The sequence below is a fragment of the Camelus ferus genome, chromosome 21 (genome assembly GCF_009834535.1).
Source record: "Camelus ferus isolate YT-003-E chromosome 21, BCGSAC_Cfer_1.0, whole genome shotgun sequence".
Taxonomy (NCBI): Eukaryota; Metazoa; Chordata; class Mammalia; order Artiodactyla; family Camelidae; genus Camelus; species Camelus ferus.
In genome coordinates this window covers 17,772,914-17,798,264 of record NC_045716.1, presented here as the reverse complement: position 1 = coordinate 17,798,264, position 25,351 = coordinate 17,772,914, and the positions used below count along the sequence as shown (strand labels likewise).

At 44.7% G+C, this 25,351-nt stretch overlaps 2 protein-coding genes and 3 non-coding genes across 7 annotated transcripts; 4 read left to right on the top strand and 1 right to left on the bottom strand.

The window, feature by feature from the left end:
• Window positions 1-686: 686 nt before the first annotated feature.
• On the top strand, window positions 687-22,307 carry LOC102517806 (low affinity immunoglobulin gamma Fc region receptor II-like). 3 transcript variants are annotated; one of them, XM_032463864.1, is made up of 5 exons: window positions 687-898; window positions 1,883-1,903; window positions 3,114-3,371; window positions 7,889-8,143; window positions 21,333-22,307. In XM_032463864.1, exons 1-5 carry the CDS (start codon window positions 787-789, stop codon window positions 21,377-21,379), a joined length of 693 nt encoding a protein of 230 aa, XP_032319755.1. In that variant the 5' UTR covers window positions 687-786; the 3' UTR covers window positions 21,380-22,307. The 3 variants fall into 3 exon arrangements, with proteins under 3 accessions (XP_032319755.1, XP_032319756.1, XP_032319754.1); XM_032463865.1 differs by lacking the exon at window positions 21,333-22,307 and adding an exon at window positions 12,999-13,030; XM_032463863.1 differs by lacking the exon at window positions 21,333-22,307 and adding an exon at window positions 9,285-10,507.
• Window positions 13,574-13,644, bottom strand: TRNAG-GCC. Its single transcript has one exon. It is a non-coding gene; the product is annotated as a tRNA-Gly (tRNA).
• On the top strand, window positions 14,243-16,636 carry HSPA6 (heat shock protein family A (Hsp70) member 6). Its single transcript, XM_006173149.3, has one exon. The coding sequence runs from the start codon at window positions 14,379-14,381 to the stop codon at window positions 16,308-16,310; it is 1,932 nt and encodes a 643-aa protein (XP_006173211.1). The 5' UTR covers window positions 14,243-14,378; the 3' UTR covers window positions 16,311-16,636.
• On the top strand, window positions 21,469-21,540 carry TRNAG-UCC. The gene has a single exon. It is a non-coding gene; the product is annotated as a tRNA-Gly (tRNA).
• Window positions 22,308-25,150: 2,843 nt separating the features above from the next.
• TRNAN-GUU lies at window positions 25,151-25,224 on the top strand. Its single transcript has one exon. It is a non-coding gene; the product is annotated as a tRNA-Asn (tRNA).
• Window positions 25,225-25,351: the final 127 nt, after the last annotated feature.

The following is a 25,351-nucleotide window of genomic DNA, read 5'->3' as shown; positions in this document are numbered from 1 at the left end:
CTTTGGGAAGGTAAAGGTCGGATAAAATCAGGGAATATGACCCCAAACTCTTTTCTACCTAACACATATTCTGCCCATTCATTTTTACAGTCTATGTAACCAACTTGCCAAAAAACTCACCTGAGCCTGCGCACTGTCCCCTTGAGAGTGTACTAGCTTTTAATAAACCCTCACTTTACTTTCTTAACCTTTGTGTCCTGCATTCTTTCTGTGATGAGACAAGCGCCTAATCACTGGCAACAGTTCCATAATCCAAAAATGAGTCAGGATAATGATAATAAAGAAAATCAAATGATGGCGGGAAGCTTCCCACTGCTAGGCTCCATCTCAGGAGTAGTCCAATTCCAGTACCTGGGTCTCCAAATGGATCTAGAAATATGAGAAGTCTGCTGGCACACTATCCTCCATCACTTTTTCTAAAAAGAGACAGAAAGGAGGCTCTGAGCTGAGTTTGGGTGACCATTCCTCTCTCTCTCCCAGAGGCTGAGCCCAGCTGTGGCCCTAGGAGAAGAGGAGAAAGTTGTTTCCCAGTTTCTATATTTTCTGTGAATTTGGAGATGGGCTGAGCAAGATTTATTCTTGGAAGTCCTGAAACTGCTGGGAGGGAACCACTGAGATGAAAGGAGGTGGAAGGGGAGGAGCCTATGATAATACAACACTTCTTTTCACTTCCTCTTTTACTCCAGAATTTGTCTGTCCTCTTGGGTGGAATCCATCAAGCCCTGAGAGAAGTCTGTGCTCGCAGTGCTGGTGCTGTCAGAGCCAACTCCTTTGCTCCGGGAGGTGATGGGGATCCCCTCATTCACAGCCCTCCCTGCTGCCGAGAGTGACCAGGCTGACTGCATGCCCTGCCATCCTTTGGGCCACATGCTACTGTGGACAGCCCTGCTATTCCTGGGTGAGTCAGGGCCCCCAGGAGGGACACTGGAGCAGGAACAGAGGCAGGTGCGCTTTTCTAACTCAGGTGCTGCCACCTTGGTTGGGGCTGAGCTTGGGCCAGGGTGAGGGGTGGCACGGGAAGCATGTGAGGAAAGTCAGGAGGGTGAAGGCTGGCTGATGAAAACCAAATTCTCACAACCTTGCTGGCCTTGGCAAATTATGAAATTGGCAGAGTTTGGTGTTTGTTTGTTTGTTTCTGTTTTTTTCCCTAGTCTTCTGCCGAATCTCACTGAGCACCCAGGTCCCTGGTGCTTGGACACCGCCCACAGCAGAGCCAGCTCTGAGGAAAGTCTAGTAGAGGAAAGGGTGTTTCCCTTCTGTAGAAATTTGTGTTTTAGTGGGACCAAATCTTAGGCAGAAGGGCTAATGCTGTCTCTTACAAAAGGAGGTAGGGGAAGCAGTAAAACACATTGTGGTGGTGGGGGCAGCAGCCATTCTCTGTGCCCCTGAAACCACTTCAGGCAGCAGAAGCCTGTTCTCTTTATGTGCAAGGTAATTCCCTGGGAAGAAGCACAAGAATGTCTGGGTTATCCAGGGAATGGGGCTCAGAGAATACATAAACTGGGCAATTCTGGAATCATCAATTGTGGGACCAGGGAAACCATGCATGTCTGCTTGCACTGTACAGACAGAAGTGAGGAAAAGATGAGTGTCACTACCAAAAGCAGCAGAGCAAATTAGCTAGGGAAAAGTGTTAGAATGGGAGTTTAGTGTCCTTTTAAATACGGAGACAGTAAGTTTACACAGATACCAATCTGGCCACCGTGTGGTAGTTTCATTAACACACAGCTGAACAAGTAAAGGCCTGGACAACACAGGTGAATGTAATGCAGAAGGAGAAGGGCAAGAGAGTTAAGGAGATTTACAAGAAGGTGATTATTTATAATGATGAATCATCAAATCCAAACTCTGAGCTAATGGCTGCTTTCCTTTTGCTTCCCAGCTCCTGCTGCTGGGACACCTGGTAAGTGCTCCACCCACACAAATCCTCTCCCTCCCCAGATATCCTCTCTCTCTGCTCCCAGCACTCTGCCTGGAGATGCTCTGAATGCACCAGCAATTCAGGACTGAGACAGAGCCAGGAAAGGGTAATTGCTCCCACAAGACGCCCTACTCCATCCCCCACAACTCTTTTCCTTCCCTTTCTATCAGCAAAGCTGAGAATGGGCAGCCACATGCACAGGGGCGTCAGTCCTTCATGTTCTGTTACCGTGAGACCTCACAGACTTTCTCACAGAAAATTACTGTCCTCTATTTCAATCGCCTTCCTCTTTCCCAACTAAATCATGAGACCAAGCACTTTAGTTTCAGCTGTATGCAAAATCACATGATTTGCTTAGATTATCCTCATGTGTTGATAAATATTTTACTTTTTGTATGTCTGAAGGCTTCAGGGCCTGTTCCCCTGGACAGAAATAGGAGATACCACTGGTTGCAACTTGGTGGGGTGAACCCTGCTAGACACTTTCTCTACACCACTAACCTTTCCACATCCTAGGACTCACAGGAAGGTCGGGCTCTCCCTGGGGCACCGAACCCAGGGTTTCCTAGACTTGCCCTCCAGCCTTTCTCCTTTCTTCATCCTTCTAATAGTCCTCTGTGCTTGGGTGTGAGGATAGTTCTATTTTAAGAGACAAATAAAGACACCAGGTCAGAACAGAAACCGGATGTCTGACTCCCAGCCTGGCATCTCCATCAGATGCTCCCATTTGTCTTCATCCAGCTGTGGAGTTTGTCCACTAGTGCCCAAATGCCTCAGTTTACAGGGGTGGAAACTGAATCCCAAAAGGTATGTATTTGTAGTGTGTGTGTGTGTGTGTGTGTGCACGCGTGTGTGCGCGCGTGCACGCGCACATGTATACAGGAGAGAGAGAGAAGGAAATTGTTCAATGTCCCTTGCTGAGGTGTACTTGTAGTTCTAGAGTGTTTGCTTTGCTCTGTCTTCACTTCTCTTATCTCTTACCTTCTCCCCTAAGGAACGGCCAAGCTCCCTAAGAGGACCTGGGTTCCTAGGAGGCCCTGTGTGGGCTGCCTGAGTAGGAGGAATTGCCCTCAGCTGCAGAACAGTTCTGGATTGGGTTCCTATCTTGATGTCTCCAGCACAGCCACAGTTTCCCATTGTCTGAGATTTGGGGTCCCCTTCCCTCAGGCTGCATCCTCTCTCTTCCCCTCAGCAGGTCTCCCGAAGGCTGTGGTGAACCTTCAGTCCAAATGGGTCAACGTTCTCCAGGAGGATGATGTGATGTTGATGTGCCAAGGGACCAACAACCCTGGGGATGACTTCGCCCAGTGGTTCCATAATGGAAGCTCCATCCCAACCCAGGTACAGCCCAGCTACAGCTTTAAAGCCAGCAGCAATGACAGCGGGGACTACAAGTGCCAGACGGGCCAGACCAGCCTCAGTGACCCTGTGCATCTGGATGTGATTTCCGGTCAGTGGAGCAAGGCCTGGGGGGTCAAGGAGAGATGAAATTTGCTTACATGGCAGAGGTTTTTAGGAAAGAGGGTGGCTTATGTACTGGGAAGCATGGCTGTGAGTTGTTTGGAGTCATTTTTGTCCACTCATTTCCCTTTTTGCCACCCCCTTTGCTTAGTATGTGTGGTGGGGTGGAAGTTCCTAAGAAATTTCTCTGAATGGCTCTTTTGCCTCAGTTCTGACTGAGCAAGAAGATGACAAGGCCACAAGTAGGCAGGCGGGTGTGAAAGAAGCAGAAAGAAATCCCTAATTCATAGAAATCCTTCCATTTTCACAGCAGAGGCAAATACACAGACAGACCACAACTGAGTCCTGGTCCTGGAAATTACTAGCCATGTAAACATGGTGGTTTCATTTACCTTGGAGCCTCATTTTCCACATCTGCTCAGTGGAGGTACTACTGCCTCCCCCATTAGGTTCTGGTGAGAATCAGCATTTCCCTGCTCCTCTTCCCTCTGTGCAACTTGAGGTGAACATTGTGTTTTAACCGTCTCTGTATTTCAAGGTCCTGACACAGGGCAGGGCTTAATAAATGTTTGCTGAATAGATGAGTGATTCTCCAAAGCTCCCGGCAAGAAATAGGTTCTCCATAAAGAAAAGCTGAAATGTGACTATGATGAATACTGTCACTGTTACTCTTCACTTAGTCCCCTTCCGTTACCTGATTCCCAACTTGTCCTCAAAAGTATGTAATACACCAGGTGGGCCTCAGCCCCAGTCCTGCCATCTTTACCCTCTGGGCTTAGCAGGATAAGACAGTCCTGGAGGGAAGCCCCAGAGGCCTGGCAGAGCCTCAATCTCAGTGCCCCTGCCCTTCTAGGAAGGGGTGGAGGCGAAGGGATCCCTCCCCTGAGACTGAGAGTCCCCATCCAGCCACCAGGTCTGGTGACAAGGAACCCTGCACATGAGGTGGACACCATCGTGGAAGACCTGGGTGGAGAGCTAGATGTGCAGCCTTGAGCCCGAGCACCAGCCTTTGGGACCCTGGGCCACTACCATGGAGACGAGAGCCAACAGTACTCCAGCTGCACTGATGGGAGTCCCCACTCAGGTGACAGCGCTCAGCCCCAGAGAGTTCAATGCCACTGTGAGAACAGCAAGCAGAGCAGGCCCTGCAGGCAGTGCTGTGACAGCTCCTTGGGCTCAGTATTTCTACCAGTTTATGTCCAGCAGCAGCTCACCAGGACCCAGCTGCAGAGCCACAACTGCTGTTCAGCAGGCCAGCTCCCCTAAACACCAGCACTACACAGCAGCTGACCACCACCACTCATACCTTATTCCCATGTTTAGCCTCCTGTCTCTAACCTAGGTCCTCTAGACAGGCTTTCGTTGTGGCTCAGACTTGCTCAAGGGCCTCCGCCTAGTTCTTTAGTCTTAGACCAGCCGGTATGGGCAATGGAAACAGCATCCTAAGGCACATTGGTCCAGGAGTAAGTGGCCACACACCTGGGCCTTTGGGTCAGTTGCCCTCCTCAGGAATAGGTGGTGGTGGGAGCCGTCTCATGAAAAGCACAGGAGTGGTGGAGCCTGTGCCTGTATCCCAAACAACGACTGTGATTCAGGACAGCTAGACAGGCAGAAAGTGCAGTGGCCAAGAAGACAGAAGCAGATGGGAGTGTTCGACAGGACATGGCCATGAACCTGACACGCACAGCTACACATGCTCTCAGCCAGACCCTTATTAGCTCAGTCTCCCACCCACAGCCCCAGCCCCATTCACTGATTTAGACACAGCAACAGATCCAGCTCTTGGAGAAGCAGGTGATGATCCAGCAGCAGACCACCTTGCTGACCACCAGCAACAGCTCCAGCCCTGTCAGTTCCGGTTCTCCTCCACACAGCTCTGCACCTCTAGCTGGTGCAGCAGCAGCAGCCACAACTCTCACGGCACCTCAGTCACCATAACCCAGGTCTCTGTTGTCTTCTACATGCAGTCTGTGCACCTGCCAGGCAAACCCAGACACTGGCCATCAAACACAAGGAGGGAGACTATGTCTCTACATTGGGCTCAATGCTCTCACCAAGGCTTCTCCAGTCGCAGAGAGCCCCAAGGCCATGGAGAAGAAGAGCAGTTAGGAGAAGCTGAGCCAGTGACCAGTGGGAACGCTAATTCAACAAACATTCCCATTGTCCATCAGCACCACCTCCTACACTAGCCATGGTGTCCAGACAAATGGGTGACTCAAACCTCCACAAGACATTGTGAAGCCCCAGATGCTCACCCACATGATTCAGGGCTTTGGTATCCAGGATGGAGCAGAACCTTTTCCAGTGGGTTGTTCTCTGTTACTGTAAGAGTCTAAGAAGCCACTACAGACTGGCCTCCCTACAGGGCTGAATGAAAATCAGTCAGGTGGCCACTGGGGAGGGGACAGTCCATCTGCTGAGTGGTCAAGAAGACAAATTTTCCGAAGTCCCAGCACTGTGGGACTCCAAATTTTTTGTGGCTCCAAATTTTTCTGATGCATGAATTGCACTAAGAGGTACAGTGTAAGCTGTAGCTGCCAGTTCTGGCAAAGAGGAAAAAAAATGAAAGTGTTTCAAGAAGCCCCGTATGCTCACATTCACCAGTGCGGTTCCCACTGCTACTCCTCTGACATCATGAATGCTAAGTTCCAGGGCAAGTGCCAATGCCATAAAGAGCTTCTACCTGTAGTTCAGAGAATTCCAATTATGACGAACCGCTCTCCCCAACCTCCCTGGGCCTTTGTCAGTGAAAGCTGGGCATGGGGAACGTGACCAGGGAACCTCCATATGGCTCTGCCTACACCAGGATTCATGGCATCAATCCTGTCTTCCTGCCCAGTAATCTTAGCTACTGGAGTGCAGAAGATTGTGTGAATGTATCGCCTCTTGACAAGGCTTCCAGGAGTGGAGGAAGAGTTTTGTTCCCAGAAGATTGATGGAAGCCCCTTTTATTACTTAAAGAATGTCTCATGAGTGCCATGAACATGAAGCTGGGCCCTGCCCTCGACATCTGTGCCAAGAAATTGCCCTCAAGGAGATGTAAGGTGGCCCTCTTGCACAAATCAGCCTGAGGCAGACACTCTACACTGTCCAGGTTACAACCTGGTACCAGTAGAAGCCTTTGCTGGGAAGAAAGTGCTGTTCTAATGATGCTCACCTTCTGTAGAGGGGATTACCCAGACAGGGAAGAGAAGTGCAGGGATTGGTTGCTGGTGCTACATGGAAGCAGCTCTGACATTTTCTCTGGGTTCTACTTCATTTAAAAAGATCTTTACAATTCTCAGCATTCCCACCTACCCCAATCCAACATTTATAAGAGAGGCAGTCTAGAGAAGCAGGACTGCTCACCTGATCCCGGAGTGGACTGTCTACCCAGGGCCTGATTCTCCAAGGGGAGGAATACACAGGATGGTGGTCAGGGAATGGGTGGGACGCAAGGTGTCTGGGAGGGGTGGGGTCTTCTAGCTTGTGTGACACAAGGAGCAAGATCCAGTCTCCCCACCTTCCTTCTGGATTGTCCCTCTGCAGCTGTGGTGCAGAGTTTTCTCTTTGTTGTCACTCATTCCCTCAGTATTGAACATTTTCTCCTGCATCTGTGGCAGACTGACCAGCCAGTGTAGAGACTTGGTTGGCATCATTCTGATCTGCTGCAGGGACTACGTGTGTTTGACTAACACGTGTGGCTGTTGTCATTTTTCCTCATCCTCTGGCTCCCTTCCAATGTATTTGTTGTTTTCTACCCTTTCCTTCCAATTCCAACTCTGCACTGTCCTATAGCTTTAGGAAGAGGGGTGTGTGAGCTGAGGTCAGGAGTGTAAGTTAAGTACCCACCTTAGCCTGTAAATCCTATACAACAAAAAAATTTTTAAATGTTCTTCTTCAGTAAAAGGATGAAAATTGGGGGAGAAAAAAGTACACAGCAGGCTAATGGCCCACCCATGTAACTGCTGCCTCTAGACAAAGACCCTGCTAAAGTGAAATTCCACATTTACTAACATGCACCAAATAAGGTAATTAATATTTGTTGGATGTCCATGACTTTCCCCAAAGACATATGTCTCTGCTGTGTCCCCTGCACATGTTGTCTCCTGTGTCAGACCGGATCCACCCTCCCTCCCTCAGAGAAGGCACTGTACTCCAGGTTCTCTGGTATCCTTCCTGCAAAGGCCCACTGGGTAGCATGAAGCTGCAGCTGGCTTCTCCCAGGACAGGAACAAGAGGACAAGGGTATCCTGAAGGCCTGCTGTGTGCCAGGAACTATTGTAGATAGGTAATGGTATGATTGTGACCATTTTCACAAACGAGGAAACTGAGACCTGGAAGAGTGAAATTACTTGCCCAAGATTACAGAGCTCATAAGTAATGGAGCCAGAATTAGAGACCAGGGCTGTCTGATTTCAGACTTTAGCTCTTCTCTCCACATGTAATGTCCCACTATGAGGATGGTCTGGGCCTCGGAGCTGAGTCAAGACCTCCTGGGTCCTGTGGTCCCTTTGTGTCTTTCAGACTGGCTGCTGCTCCAGACCCCTAGCCTGGTGTTCCAGGAAGGGGAACCCATCGTGCTGAGGTGCCACAGCTGGAAAAACAAGCCTCTGTATAAGGTCACATTCTTCCACAATAGAAAATCCATCAAGTTTTCCTTTGTGTATTCCAACTTCTCTATCCCACAAGCAAACTTCAGTCACAATGGCGAGTACTACTGCACAGGATTTATCGGGCAGATGCAGCACTCGTCACAGCCTGTGACCATCACTGTCCAAGGTGGGAACCAAGGCTGTTCAAGGAGCTTTAACCTTGGAAACATGGGTAGCGAGGGGATTACTGGTCTTTATTGGGCTTCAGAACCTTCTCTTCTCCTGAGTAGGCCTCTTTGAGATCAGCAGGAACCCTGAAAGTCCTAGCTTGACCTGATTGCTGTTTGAATGTGCAGCTCTGTTCCAGCTCATTTCTTAGGGATTATAGAAAAGAATGTCATTCACTTGGAGTTTTACCTCTTGGAGGATAGAAGCTACCTTTTCATCTTGCCATATCCCTCTGCCAGACACTGCCACCCTCCTTTCCACCTCATTGAAACCATTCCACTTTGTCTTATGTCCCTCTAGGAGTCTAATGCTTGCTTGTATTTCCCTACTGAACCTCTCAGCCTAGGCTTAAGTCTTAGCTGAAGACTGCCATGTTGGCATGAGACTCTTTCTCCACATACAAAGAACTAGGCTTTTGCCTGTTTTTTGAGAAGCTGTGCATTGTGGAATCCATATCATGCCCTTTCAGATGGCATCACAAACTATTATGCCAGACTAGTGTTGGTCAATTAACACCATCTGGTCTTGGGCTCAGAGGAGGTGGTGAGTGAAGATTTGTTGATGTGGTCTGCGGATTCGCTAGTTCAATGTTTCCCAAAGGCTGTTCCCCAATCACAAAACTCCTTGAGGAGCCTTTTAGAATGAAGGGTTCTGTGGTCAAATTAATGCAGAATATGCTATGTATTCTGTTCCTCTCCTTTTATATTCATAAGGCACATTAAAGGCTTCAAGAAATCCTGTCTTAAGGAAAACTTTTCAACTAAGTTTCATAGGGCATTTGCTAAAGCTGGGTAACCACAAAACCTTTTTTCTCTATAACTTCTATAAATGTCCTGCAAACAGATGTGCCTGAGGTCATCTTTTGGGAAATGCTGATCTAGTGCTTTATGCTTCCCACTAATCTAGTGCTTTGCTTGGGAAGTAAGAGAGATGAAGAGATCCTCTGAAGACTTCCTGGGCTACCTGTCTGCCCTTGGCCTTGGCCTTAGCCTTTGGCTTGGATGACTTCACAAAGGCTCCTCACTGGGGACCTGACTGTTTATTCCAAATTTCTGTCTTAACAACTGTCATTTTTCCCCTCCCTCTGCCTCTCCTATTAGGTCCAGCAATTCTACTCATCTTTTCACCTTGGTATCAAATTACCTTCGGCCTGGTGATAGGGCTCCTTTTTGCAGTGGATACGGGGCTGTATTTTTCTGTGCAGAGAGACCTTCAGAGCTAACAGGAGACTGGAGAAGCTGCAAAGTCAGATGAAGCCAGGGCCCTCAGGACAAATGACCCCTCATCTCTCGGTGTAACAGCAGTTGCAGTGGCACCTCTTCAGGTGCTTTCCTCTTACCCTAGCCCAACCTTGATGGCAACCTGGGCTAAGGAGCCTCCAACTACCCTTTAGCCCCAGGGAAAGAAAGGGCCTATGATCTCCAGAGCTAAATCCTAACAGGCCCTTCCGTCACTGATTTCCTGAAGGCCAAGGCACAGCCACAGCCCACTCAGCTCTACAAGGACTCACAGCAAATGTGTTTTCACAGATTCTTGACAGAGGCTCTTCAAATACATGAAACCACAGTAAATCTTGCTTCTACTTTCAAAATAAATCAAACAATCTGATCACTTCTCAGTACACTACTATAGCACCTTGGTCCAAGCCACTATCACTCCTCACTTGGGTTACTGCAACAGCCTCCTGACTGGTCTCCCTGTACTCACCCATGCTACCCCACAGTCTATTCTCACCACAACAGCCAAAACTATCTTTTAAAAATGTGTGTTGTATCTGTCACTTCTCTGCTCAAAGCTATGCAATAGCTTCTTCCTTGTACTTAGAGTAAGAGCTAAAACCTTTGCAGTGTTCTACAAGGCACTATATGCTCTTGTTCCTCAGTGCCTCTGACCTCATCTATTGCTCTCCTTTGCTTTCTTGAACACTTTATACTTCTATTCCAGGTATGTTATTTACTGTTTCTGAAATACTGTTACAGACGTCTACAGCATGCTTCATCATGGTCTTCACTCGAATACCACCTGATCAGTGAGGTCTCATTGATCAATCAATACAACCCCAATCCTCCATTATCTCCTAATCCCTTTCCTGCTTTATTTTTCCCCATGATACTTATCACCAACTGAAGTACCATATGTTCATTTGTTTAACTGCTTATTTATTTTATTGCTGTACTTTTTCCCAATTGTACTTACCACTAACTGACTACCCACTCTGCCATCAGAATATGAGCTCCATGAGAGCAGGGTCTTTGTTTTGTTTACTACCATATACTTAAAGTCAAGGTCAGTATCTGGCATATAATAAAGCACTCAATACATATTTCTGGAATGAGTAAATTCTTTAGCATTTGAAGTCAGAGACTTTTTTAAGTTACATCTACCCCATCTTTCCAGAAGCAGAAGTCCAGTTTAATACTATTGAACACCCTGTTAGTTACGACCTAAAATACACCACTAGCACATGCATTTCAGCTTTGAACATATTTGCCTAAACGCTTTAATATTATTTACTCTCACCCATCACATCTTTGAAAGTAGTATATCAGTTGGACCTAACTTCCCTTTAATTGAATTAATTTTGTAAGCCTATAGAGTAGCATTGTGAAAATACACTGAAAATAGAGCCAAACCACCTAAATTTGTGTTTCATTTCTACCATTTGCTAGCTGGTTGGTCTTGAAGAATTCATTTAGCTACCCTATGAGTTAGACTCTTCTTTCTGTGAAATGGTAATATCTTTATCTCCTTCCCCAGGGATATCTTGTGTCATTCAAGTGTAACAACATACATGGAAACATAATGTCTTTGGAATATAAAAGGTTTTTAAAAAATGTCTACAGAATCTGATGTCTTCAGAGCGCACTATCTAGCTGGCACTTTCCCCTTAAAAAGATTGCTTTTACCATAGTAACCTTAAAGAAAGTTAAGAAGATCTAATTTGGAGTGGGGATGAACTAGAAGGTAGAACTGAGTGAATTACATTTTCTGTGGCTAGTTGCATCAGAAAAAGAATGGAGATAAGCTCACTTGGCCAGCTTTAGCCAGCATGTTAAACTCAGATTCTATAAAAATGCAACGTTGGTGGCATAAAACATCCAAGGTTTATTTCTCACTCAAGTTCTCCTGTATATCTGGAAGACTCCCCCAAGGAAGCTGTTTCTCATGGGATGGCTCAGGTTTCTACCTCCATTTCAACACCAGCTACCACATATTGCCAAGGAAGGCAAAGGGAACAGTAGCAATTATGACAGTAATTAAATGGCCTCTCTCCAGAAGTAATACATTATGCATACTTAAATTTCGCTGATCAAAACAAGTCATATGACCTGATCTCAAGAGGCATGAATTGCTAGCAGGAGGAGAATCATATACATTGGTGAGCATCATAAATGTCTATCATACTAACATTCCTTACTCTACCATTGTGAGGGATAAAAATGAATAAACTATCATATAATGTATGCAACAGCCTCCTGACTGGTCTCCCTGTACTCACCCATGCTACCCCATACATTATATGATAGACATAGCAGCTCACTCCTCTTTTTCTTATTAACATAAGCAGGATTTATTCAGGTATAGAGCAGGTACATAGTTTAGGGGAGATAGGAATCCTCTTTTGCTCCTGGATAAAATCAGAGACTTTTAAAGCTAGAAAGTCTTAGAAATGATAAGTCCAATCTCCTCATTTTAAAATTGAGAAAGCTGAGGCCCAGATGGTTGAAATGACTTGTTCAAGGATGTACAGGTAGTTGGTATCACTTTTAAAGACACTCAGACTAAATTACTAAACATTAGTGGATATGTTTAGGTGTATGTACAAAGTTTGCATTGCATAATAAACTTTCTACTTGAACTTCTCTGAATTAAAAAATAAAGAAGTGAATGATAATGGAAGCATGCTTTGTGATGCTGTGTCTAAGTACAGAGGTGATTGCTTCATTGCTGTACCTGGAACTCTGAGGGGTAGATGTGCAGGTGAGGTTTTGAGGCTGCTGAGGGCTGGGTGAGAAGGCTGGAGCTTGGACAAGGTTGGAGTCCCTGAACAGTCCAGGGCACAGACCCCAGGACAGGCCACCTCTTCCTTTCTTTAGTGAGGCCCCCTCTCTTCTAGGCCCTTGCCTAAAATGTCTCAACCCTGACACGCAGGCCTGGCCAGCCTAGACTCTGAGAGTGAATGAATTTAAAGCTGACAGCTTCTCTCCCCTCCTGGAGTTATGAAATAGTTTCTTTCTTTTCGAGGATGGTTTGATTTTACACTGCAGAAGTTATTTACTGCACACTTCTTCAAACATACACTTTTTTCCTGGACTGATCACCTTCCCATCATAGCTGAGCTCACTAGCGGCAAACTTTGCCAGCTCTTTCTTCTTTCTTATCAATACACTGGGAAAAGGTTGGCCCAGAAACCCAGTCCAGAAATGGGACTGAATCTGCATCCTAACTCCCTCCTCCCTCTTCAAAGACTCTGCAGCTTTCCAAAGGGATCTAAGCCATCTGAGGAGACAAGAGCCACTTATAGAGCAAAGGTTTTTAGTTTCTCTTTTTAAAAATTAGTAGGTTCCTTTGAATCAGGTAAATAATGATATATTACATGAAAGTTGAAGCTACCAGAGTTTAACATTAGAATGTGTCATGTTTCCCTAGGGTGCTATCTGCTGTCTTCTTAGTATAGTGGTGAGTAGCCCTGCCTGTCATGTGGGAGACCAGGGTTCCATCCCCCTATGGGGAGGTTACAGAAGACTTCTGCTTCTGTTTCTTCCAGTTCCACCCTCACATCTCTGAAAAGTCTTCTCCTTTTGGCTTTTTAGAAGTCCATGGCAAATAGAAACACCAGAAAACTCAAATGGGATGTTCTGGATGAAAGAAAGTGAGATAAGGCAATTAGCAAGGCCATAAAACTGATGGGAACCAATGTGGCTTTACCGATCACTGAACTCATCTTGCCCTCTGGCCTCAGGGCATGGGATGCACTGCAGTCTGTAAGGAATTTACTTCCCACAGGAGTCCTGGGCTCTGGCTGGGAACCCATCCAGACCTAAGAGAAAAACGCACACTGCCTTTCCAACTGGCCCCTGGGGACGATGCTGCTTAGAAACACGGGTCCAGAGAGAAGACTCGATAACAGGAGGGACATTGTCACCACAGTTCATCTGCATTCTCCCTCTTGTGCTTGGTCCTCCCCAGGGCTGGGTGGCGAGGTCACGCCTGCGTCTCCAAGCCTCAGCTCCAGGTTCCGACTCCTCTGAGGAATGCGACTTGGTAAAGGAGGGAAAACCAAAGAACCCAGTCTTCAACTAACTGGTTTCGTTTATTCCAGTGTCACAAATTCGAGACTACAAAAAATCTTTAAGTTAAGATAACGGCCTGAAAGAAAACACACCCTTGCATTGGCCGGGAATCGAACCCGGGCCTCCCGCGTGGCAGGCGAGAATTCTACCACTGAACCACCAATGCTCCGCCTACAGAAAAAGCCTGCAGCGCCATCTCTTAAAGTCATCTCTGGCTCTAGCTCCATTCCATAATAGGAATTGGATCGGCCTCAGAGTCACAATTTCGAAGATATTGCCTCTATGTTTCAAGACCCCTCCGCACCAAAAGTAAGACTTAAGAAGGAAAAAAAAATTATCTAAACCGTTGGCTTTGAGGGCCAAGCCTCTAATTCGCATGGTGACATGCTTTCGGCTTTTCTCCAGCCGCTGGACTCAAACCAGCATTCTTCAACTAACGAGGGGACGAACTGTTTTCTTGGGAAGTTACTGCCTTACCTGGCTTCTGCCACAACCGATCGCCCTTAGAACAACCCGGGAGAAGCTGGAAATTTCTCTGCAGCTCTGAATCAGACGGTGCAGATGGTGGGGCCGCCCTGCCCTGTACCGCCGAATCTACCGGAACCTTCTCCCTGAGTCAGCGCGGAGCCTCCTGGGCTGAGTCAGCCGGCGCAGCCAGGCCGGCAGGCTCTGGGCTCGCCGAGAGGGCGCTGGAAGGTTCGCGGCTGCGGGGGCGGGAAGAGGCGGGTCTCCGGAAACTGGATAAAAAGCTCGTGGAAGCGGAGCGAAGCAGATCTGAGCTGGGCAAGCAGAAGAGGCACCGCTGAGTGCACCTCCACGGCTGAGCTGCACCAAGTCCCTGAGGCTCCTGCATCCGACGCCGTATTGCACTCGTCCGCTGGAGCGGGAAAAGCCACAGCCATGTCTGCCGCAAAGGAAGTGGCCATAGGCATTGACCTGGGCACCACGTATTCTTGCGTTGGCGTGTTTCAGCACGGCCGGGTAGAGATCCTAGCCAATGACCAGGGCAACCGCACCACCCCCAGCTACGTGGCCTTCACCGACACCGAGCGGCTGGTGGGCGATGCAGCCCAGAGCCAGGCGGCCCTGAACCCGCACAACACCGTGTTCGACGCCAAGAGGCTGATTGGGCGCAAGTTCACAGACCCCACTGTACAGTCGGACATGAAGAACTGGCCCTTCCAGGTGGTGAGCGAGGTCGGCAAGCCCAAGGTGCGCGTATCCTACCGCGGGGAGGACAAGACGTTCTACCCCGAGGAGATCTCCTCCATGGTGCTGAGCAAGATGAAGGAGACGGCGGAGGCGTACCTGGGCCAGCCGGTGAAGCATGCTGTAATCACCGTGCCTGCTTACTTCAACGACTCCCAGCGTCAGGCCACCAAGGACGCGGGTGCCATCGCGGGACTCAACGTGCTGAGGATCATCAACGAGCCCACGGCAGCCGCCATCGCCTATGGCCTGGACCGGCGGAGCGCCGGAGAGCGCAACGTGCTCATTTTCGACCTGGGTGGGGGCACCTTCGACGTGTCAGTCCTTACTATCGACGCTGGTGTTTTTGAGGTGAAGGCCACGGCTGGAGACACTCACTTGGGTGGAGAAGATTTCGACAACCGGCTGGTGAACCACTTCATGGGGGAGTTCGGGCGGAAGCACGGGAAGGACTTGAGCGGGAATAAGCGGGCCCTGCGCAGGCTCCGCACGGCCTGTGAGCGTGCCAAACGCACCCTGTCCTCCAGTACCCAGGCCACTCTGGAGATCGATTCCCTATTTGAGGGTGTAGATTTCTACACTTCCATCACTCGAGCTCGCTTTGAAGAACTGTGCTCAGACCTGTTCCGTAGCACCCTGGAGCCGGTGGAGAAGGCCTTGAGGGATGCCAAGCTGGACAAGGCCCAGATCCATGACATTGTCCTAGTGGGTGGCTCTACCCGCATCCCCAAGGTACAGAAGCTCCTGCAGGACTTCTTCAATGGCAGGGAGCTGAACAAGAGCATCAACCCAGATGAGGCTGTGGCCTATGGAGCTGCTGTGCAGGCAGCAGTGTTGATGGGGGACAAGTGTGAGAAGGTGCAGGATCTCCTGCTGTTGGATGTGGCTCCCCTGTCCCTGGGGCTGGAGACAGCTGGTGGGGTGATGACTACACTGATCCAGAGGAATGCCACCATACCTACCAAGCAGACCCAGACTTTCACCACCTATTCAGACAACCAGTCTGGGGTCCTGATCCAGGTGTACGAGGGTGAGAGGGCCATGACCAGGGACAACAACCTGCTGGGGCGCTTTGAGCTCAGTGGCATCCCTCCTGCTCCACGTGGAGTCCCCCAGATCGAGGTGACCTTTGACATTGATGCCAATGGCATCCTGAGTGTGACAGCCACTGACAGGAGCACAGGCAAAGCTAACAAGATCACCATCACCAATGACAAGGGTCGACTGAGCAAGGAGGAGGTGGAGAGGATGGTTCATGAGGCTGAGCAGTACAAGGCTGAGGATGAGACCCAGAGGGACAAGGTGGCTGCCAAAAACTCCCTGGAAGCCTATGTTTTCCATGTGAATGGCTCCTTGCAAGAGGAAAGCCTTAGAGACAAGATTCCTGAAGATGACAGGCACAAAGTACAAGACAAGTGTCAGGAAGTGCTTGCTTGGTTGGAGCACAACCAGTTGGCAGAGAAAGAGGAGTATGAGCATCAGAAGAGGGAGCTGGAGCAGATATGTCGCCCCATCTTCTCCAGGCTCTATGGGGGTCCTGGTGTCCCTGGGAGTAGCAGTTGTGGAGCTCAAGCCCGACAGGGAGCCCCCAGTACTGGCCCTGTTATTGAGGAGGTTGATTAAATGACATGTCAGCTGTGACTGTAAGAGTTGGGCTTGTGGACTTTCTAGACTGTCTACTATGATCCTGCCTATACCTTCAGGGGTGGGAGTGGAGGGGAATCTTACCCCTAAACAGGGAGCTTTTTGTCAGTATGTTTTTATAAAGGTGGTGTTTGTCATTTGACTTTTTAAAAAATCTTCTCCCACTTCAAACAAGCAGAAGTAATCACTTTGAACATTTGTGTGGCCCTTCAACATTGCTTTTACCTATATTTTATGTATTTTGTTACTTGTATGTATGGATTTTGTTATATGAAATAATAGAGCTAAATAAACTTTTAAAACTACTTCGTTTTCATTTTATCCAATTAAATAGATGAAGGGCAAGGCTTTCAGAAGCAGAAAATGTTGGGGTGGGTGCTGAAAAAGATAGGAAGAAAATTCACAAGGCTGTGTGCAAGGTTTCTATAGGCGAAAACAGGATAAGAGGAAGAGTTTGAGGCAGGCACACTGAGACAGTATTGAAGTATGAGGTCAGGTATGAGAGAAGTGTGACTTACTGTGTTGAAAGAGGGAAAGAGGTAGAGTTGGAAAAGCAGAGAATGGAGAGAAACTTCAGTCCTAGCAAGACCTTAAAATAAAAATTCTGTATTGGGAGCCTAGTTTAATTTGTCAGTCTGTGTGTCCTAATACACTGACAAAGAGTTTATATGCTAATTATCTCTCTCTAATAATGTGACCTTATTCATTGTTCTTAGAGAACAGACCCTAAGTCCTGGACTCGGGAAGAGTATATGTTAGACTAAGAGGGTAAGTCAGTGGTATAAAGTTATTATTGATCTTATCTATGTGAGAGAAATAGCATTGTTCCATCTGGTTTCTGCTGACAGGCTCCAGGATGATGATGATGATGATGGCGATGGTAACTGTGTAACAAAATGGCTCTATTGGAACCAGACTGCTTAGGTTTTCAGCTCTGTTACCTTATCTACTGTGTAAATTACTCTCCAAGAATCAGTTTCACCTTCTATATAATGGGGATGATGATGAAATAGTATCTCAAAAATTGTTATGAGGGTACAATTAATTAAATATGTAAGAAGTGAAGAAGAATGTTGGGCATATAGTGTGTGACCAACAATATTAGCTACCACTAATTATTATTAATTGATTGTCAACTATGTACCAGATACTTGATGTATACAATCTAATTTAAAACTTGCAGCAACATCATAGGATATTATCTCTTTTTGGAGATGAGGATTCTGAAGTTAAAAGAAGTTAAACAATTACTCAAGGCCCATAGCTATTAAATCAGGGAAGAGGGGCAGTGGGGAGAGTTGGAAATAAGAACCCTGTCCTGTCTGACTCTAAAGCCTGTGCACTGTCACCTCACAAACAGGCTATAACTCCACTTATTACTAGACCCCTAGATGTTATGATATTGGACATACTATTCTTTTAAAACACAGTTGGATGCTGAGCCCTGAGGGAAAAAAGTATATTTTATTGTATATTTACATTATTCATTAAGTGAATATGTGTTTTTTATAGCAAGAGATTGAACCTGGGAAATGTCCTCAGGGGCAATTTCACTGCCAGTTAAATGATCTATAAGAGCAAGGAAAAATTTGTGTAAGTTAGTTCCCAATCAACCCAATCCACACTGTATCTCTCCTACTTGCAAAGGGAGATTTTTTTTTTCTCAGAAATGAAAGTGGATTTGGCTAGAGCAATGCTACATAATATTTAGCTAAAGGTGGAGAGGAGGTTTCAGTATCAACCCACTTGTCCCTTGGTTGTCATTTCACATTTTAAACTGCTTTTTTCTGCATCTGGCCTAAGTCCTATGCAACCTGACTTCAAATGGAAGGAACCTGCAAAAAAGTGATGATGTCACATACACATTCTGTGTTACACTTTCCCTTTTCAGAATTTCCTTCCAACTTCTAACATTGACCACCCCAACCTTTTTGTAACTTCTCAAGAGGAATGATGGTACTTACAGGGTTTAGATAGTTTCCTAGCATTTCAACAGTCTCTATCTCTCTTTAAAACATACACAGGGTATAAGGAGGAGAATTTCATTGTGCTTAGTTGTGAAAACACTTCAGATCCTCTCATTTGGGTGATATGTATTTTTCTACAGAAGAATTTAAGTGAACTAACCACTTCATCTACTTTTAAATAATTGTTGTTAATGGTTTAAATTCTTTGGGGACTGTTTCCTGTATAATAGGCATCTAAATATCATTATGTTGTATATAGTCTTAGTTTGATTATTGTAATTACAACTATATGTGATTACAATAAAAAATAGTAGAACAAATTAAATATTTGTTCCCCAAAATATCAGAACAAATGGAATCAAAATACATGCCCATTATTAAAAAAATCAAATTTTGCTACAACCCTTCTATGAATAAACAGCAGTTTCTTGCCCCACTCTCAATTCCTACTCCTAACATGCAACCACTTGCAAGTTTCTTTTTAAGGCCTTTTAATTTTGCAATAATTTTCAATTGACAGAAGAGTTGCAAAGATATTACAGAAAGTTACTGTATATCCTTCACCCAGCTTCTCCTAATGTTAAGGTCTTACATAACCACGTTACATTTATTAAACCTAAGAAATTGATATTGGTACAATACAATTAATTAAACTGTAGACTCTATTCAGATTTCATATTTTTCCACTAATGTTCTTTTACTATTTCAGAAGCCAATCCAGGATAACATGTTGCAATTAGTTATCATGTCTTCTTTACAATCTAGGACAGCTTCTTAACCTTCCCATGTTTTTCAAGACCTTGACATTTTGAAGAGTACTGATCGGGTATTTGGTAGATTGTCCTTCAGTCTGGGTTTGTCTAACTTTTTTTCATGATTACAGTGAGGTTTGGGGGAAGAATACCACAGGGTGAAGTGCCCATCTTATCGCATTATATCAGGAGGTATATGATATCAATGTGACTAATCACTGGTGTGTTCACCTTGATCACATGGTTACGGTTCAGCTTTGTTATTTTTTCACATGTTTCTTTTATGGATACACTATCATTGTCTTTAGTTTAGACACAGTATTTATTTATTATTTATTTTGGGAGGCTGAATTGTTAACTACTTAAGTATTTATTTTTTAAAAATTTATTGAAGTATAGTCAGTTTACAATGTTGTGTTAATTTCTGGTGATTCAGTTATATATATATATTCCTTTTCATATTCTTTTTTCATTATAGGCTATTACAAGTTTTTGAATGTAGTTCCCTGTGCTATACAATAGGACCTTGTTGTTTATCTATTTTATGTATAGTAGTTAGTATCTGCAAATCTCAGACTTTCACTTTACCCCTCCTTCCCCTGCCCCTTTCCCCTGATAATCATAAATTTGTTTTTTACAGACACAGTATTTAACTTTTTATTCTCTGTTCTAAGCATAGTGTCTTGAGTGTTGTAAGTGCTCAAATGATACAGAGTAAGAGGAAGCAAGGGAAAGGATATTCCAAATTAAAGATCAACCTGTGTAAAAGCATCTAAATTAGACAGACCAGTGCTTCTCAAACTTTAATATGGGTATGAATCATCTGGGAATCTTATAAAATGTGGATTCAAGTAGGTCTGAGGTGTGGCCTGAGATACGTATTTCCAATAAGCTCATAGATCATCTGACTTAATCTTCGCAGCAATTCTATATCCATTTTACTATAAGCAAACTAAGGCTCAGGAAAGTCAAATGCAGTTTCCAAGGTCATAGTCTAGTAAATAACAAAGAATGTAGTTTGGTAAACTTTCCCTAACTAACCTAAAGATCCTTCCATCCTCATGCTTATGGACCTCACACGTTCACCCTCTTTGGATTAATAGTCTCTCCCTCTTCCCAAAAGGACAGCAAAATTTTTGTTATATCTAGCTACTACCAAATTAGAAAGTGAGATCTTTATTTGCGATCTTATTGGCAATCTTTAAGAAAAGGTTCTTGAAACAACCAACTTCATGAGTTTATCTTTCCTGTCTATTACTTTCCTCCCGTTTTGGTGTGTTAATTTCTTTTCCCGGTTTTTGGTGACACAGCAGATCTGTTGAATTAGAACTGGTGGTGGGAGTGGGTCCGGCAAGACGAAGGGGAATCTGAGGCTCACCAAAAGTTTGACGCTACTGCCTAAGCATGAGAAGACTCGGGCCAATTATTGCAAATTAAGGAATCTGGGCTGAAGAATTTTCCTTTTTCTGTCAGATGAGTCAGAAGAGTCTTTTGTATCTACCTACTTGTGCTCAACACATTGTCGAATAAGGGAATGGACAAATAGGCACTAAACAACTGTATTGTAAAGGAAAGAAAAAAATTTTCGTAGTTAGGGATAGATCTAAATGGATTCAGTTTCGTATTCAAAGCGAAGCACAATGTTCACATGTAAATATGCGGCATAAAAAGCTTTCAATCAATATATTCATTTCTGGAAAGAGAAAGAAGTGAAAGACCATCTTGTCAGGAGTGGAATTCGGACCGACCCCTCCTGGGGAGGCTGCAACCCGAACGCAGCGCTTTAGGCGCCTCAGTCATCTTGACATACTGTAGCTGGGCTTTCTCATTTTCCTTTAATATTATCGTATACTGCTATATCGACGTCAATATTTATCAATACTGTTTATTATTTTAAGTAAAACTAGACCTCTCCCTGGACTTCTTCATGAAACAGGGAAAATGAAACTGTCTCCGACTCCTGTTTCCTACTTCTTCACCCTCCTAAACTGTAAAAATCCATTATCTGCTGTGCAATTTCAAGCTCTCCTCCCGCTCGTTCTCTAGCGGGGCGGAGCCACGCCAGGGTGGACACCTCGCCGCAGGTCCTTCGGCTCTCTGCCCCAAATTGCCGTTAAACCGAATCCAACATCCGATGGATCCAGTGCTGTGTAGGGCCCGCCAAGCGGCAGAGCTGGGAGCGTGGAAGGTAGAAGGAGGCGGGGGAAGATGTCCGGGCAGAGGGAGGCTTTGGCTTTCCCGCCGGGTTCTGCGCTGTTCTCATCCTCCGTTTCTCCGTGTAGGGTTGTCTCTGCGTTCCAAGCCCCGTGTCATTGATTGGAAGAGCTGATTGAAAGGAATAAAGACTGAGTTCGCCCTCACCAAGAGAAGGCTCTGTGTACCTCTTATGTAACGTTCCGCAACTTATCCCACACGGAGGCGTTGGTGGTATAGTGGTGAGCATAGCTGCCTTCCAAGCAGTTGACCCGGGTTCGATTCCCGGCCAACGCAAGCTCGTTTTCCTGCGCCCCGCCCCGCAGGTCTCTGAAAAAGGCTAGAAATTGTTCCAGCGATGATTTTTTAAAGCTTGAGCGAAACCAGGAACTGCAGCCATTCCTCACTTTCTCTTCTTTCCTCCTGTATGCTCTCAGGGTCTCATTCTCTTCTCGTCTACATTGTGGAGGGGTTAGATTCCTAAGGTTTTCTTTCCTCTCTTCTCTGCCTCTGCTTTCCTTTTAAACTTTCCAACTCTTGAGAAGTCTTTGGGATCCGGATTCTGCTGTGTCTTGTCTGAAACTCAGCCTCGGAAGGGGGGCCATGGTTTTATATCTGCGAGGTTCATACGGTAGCTACGAGCTATTGGGCACTTGAAATTGAGGAATGCGTCTGAGGAACTGCATTTTTAAGTCTATTTAACTGAAATTAATGCATTCATTAGTTAATTCATTAATTGAAATTAATTACTTTATTGAAATAAATCAATGGAAAAATTTAAACAGATACTCAACCCATGTATTGGAGAACGTTTAAGTACGTTAGGAACAACTTGGGTATATGAATCCACTTTTTCAATTGTAAATATCATGAAATCTAAATACTAATCAAGTTTTTCCGAAAAAAGTTTAATGTCCAGGTTGAAGTGTGCTGTCTGTAAGTGTGAAATACCAGTCTGAATACTAAGTACCAAAAAAAAAAAAAAAAAAAAAAAAGGAAAGAAAAGAAAAAGAAAAAACCTTAATTAATATTTTTATATTGCTTACATATTGAAATAATATTTTGCAATATTGGGTTTAGTCAGATATATTATTAAAATTATCACCTGTTTCTTCTTCTTTTTTAATACGGCTGCTACAAATTTAAAATTACTTGTAGGGGTCCCATTATGTTTCAGTTGCTAGGTCGAGTAAAAGTGCAACTTAACAATCAGCAACTGAAATAACTTCCTATACAGCTGTTTTAAAACTCGTGTTCTAGCTTCCCTCGTTAGTATAGTGGTAAGTATCTCCGCTTGTCACGCGGGAGACCGGGGTTCGCTTCCCCGACGGGGAGACAACACATGGCGGTTTTTTGGTAGCTGGCGCTGAAACAAAAATTAACCTTAAATTTAGATTCTAAGAGTATGTCGCTCGCTTGCGAATTTCGTGGATGGTAACTAAGAGTACTAGTGCGTGAGGTTATTTTGACCCTGGTTCTTCGTTAAATGCGTTGGATAATTAATCCTGCAAGCAGTTTCCACCTGATTTGCCACTTAGTGTATCTTCTCCCACCCCTATAATTTCCTACTGCCCACTAGAAGAACGTCCGAGGATCCAGGCTCTGCCCTAAACCCTGCTGTACTCAGATTCCCACCTTTCCTTGTCATCTCCCTCATCCGTGATTCACTAGACGCTCCTTCTTTCTTCCTCCCGGGTATATTGCTATTCAGTAGGGGCCAGCCTCAGTTTTCAAGAATGTGTTTTTAAAATTTTCAAATACATGAAGTTTTTAAAAGTTATTTTTTAAAATTGCTTTCTGAGTTAAATTTCATTCAGTTCAAAGAGACATATACAATAGATTCCATGAATAAGCTAAGACTTCTTTTGTGGCTTCATATAAAGTCAATTTTCATATACGTTCCACGTGCATTGAGAAGAATGTTTAAGTGAGAATTATTGGTTGCACAGTTCTATATATATCTATTAAATTAAGCTTGTTAACTGTGTTTCTATGCTTATTTTTTTTCTCTGCTTGACTTATCAAATGCTGAGAGAAGTATGTTGAATTCTCTCCCACTGTGGTGATGGATTTGTCAATTTTCCTTTTGGTCTAATAATTCTTGTTTTTATACTTTAATGCTTTTTAATAAATACATATGTGTTTAGAGCTATTATATGTTCAGCATGAGTTTAATCTTTTATTATTATGTGGTAACCATTTTCATCCCTAGTGATGCATTATTTCTTAAACTTTATTTTGTATGATATTATATAGCTATATACCAACTTTCTTTTCATTAGAATATTCCTGACATATCTTTTCCAATTCTTTTACATTCAGTCTTTCTGTTTGTGTTTTAATGTCTTTCTTCTAAACAAAATAAAATGTATTTTAAAAATCCACTTTTGTCTTTAACTGGCAATTTTTCTCCAGTTATATTTATTGTGATTACTGATATATTTGGATTTATTTCAACACCCTATTCTGTACTTTCTTTTTGCCTCAGCTTTTCTTTTATTCTTTTTTCCCCCTCTCTTCTTTCGGATTGCTGTCATGTGTACATGCAAAGTGAAGCATAAGAAATGTATGTATATTTAGAATAAACTTGAAAGTTAATTTTTGTGGCCAATTCAATAAAGGAGGTGAAGATGAAAGTAGTGGTTCCCAAACTTGGACTTCACAGACTAGTAAAAATTTCCCCCAAATGTTGGTGACCAATGTAGGGTTGCCAACTTTTTATTTTGCCAAGTCAGGAAATTAACAAAACAACTACAGCTACATCAACTATCATCTATCCTTATCATAATTTTATAAAAGAAAGGACATTTAAAAACAACATTTTAGACTGGAAAAAAACAATCCCAGCTTAGAGGCCATGTGGTACTTACCTGAGACACACACACACATAATATATACACACACATTTATAACAATGCATATATATATATTTGTGTGTATTCTCATTTCATTGGAAATCACTGAAATCTCTAATCTGCACCTAGACTGGAACCCACTAATTAGAGGATGGTGGTGTAGAAGGAAGAAGGAGGTTCTACATGGAGTTTCCGGGGGCGCCTTGGGACTTGGACAACAGAAAATGTCTGCTTGTATGTGCCCGAGTGCAGCAAAGAACCAATGTGGTAGATGGGTTGGGTACGCCTGGGGCGGAGGTGTTACTCAGGAAGCCTGCGGCTGTTGAATGGCCCAAGAACAAAGAAAGGAGCTTTTCTTCAAGCTGGAGAGTAGAGAGAACCTTACTAGGCTCAGCACTGACCAGTTGATAATGTTGGATAAGGGGTCTCTACGCTTATATATTTAGATCTGGATTACGTCAGTGTGAAAGTCCTTGAATTACAGACATTTATAAACTCTGTGTTCTGTCTGGGTGCTTAATATACTAGTAGAACCTTTCAAAACAACCGGAGTTGAAGATTAATTTTGTTACATTAGGCTCTCTTACTTAGATATGACATTTTGCCAGACATTATTGGATATATGATGCGGTATTTTAAAATTTCACAGTAATAAGCTTACTGTTAAGTTAACACTCGCGCATGTATACATAATTAATGTATAAATTGCCCAAATCAGCAAATAAATTTAATATACTTTCCGGAGCAAAAGCAAGTGAACTCCTGAACCCACAGACAGCATTCATTTTGGGTTCCCCAAAGATCCTCCATTCATTCATCGTCAATGGCTTTAATTTTCTTAACATCTTCCAGGTAGAAACTGAGTCTGTTCTCGGATCTAAGCAGGTGCAGGCGCGGGAAAAAGATCTGCTTCTTTCGGGGCTACCGGCGGTGCCCTGGTGCGCTGGAAGGTGATGGCTCCACTGTTTCCACGTGGTTCTTTTGGAGACACAGAGAACACTAGAAGTTTATTCTTCAGTGAACTAACTTGGCAGCAACTGCTGTCATTGTCTGTCTCTGTGGCGCAATCGGTTAGCGCGTTCGGCTGTTAACCGAAAGGTTGGTGGTTCAAGCCCACCCAGGGACGGAAATGTCACCCGCTTTTGGACCCTAGGATAAACTTACACAGGAAGCGAAGAACCTCAACACTTCAACTTTCTCAATTACTTACTTAGCTTGCGTGTGAAGCCAATGTCCTTCTCCAATCCCCACTT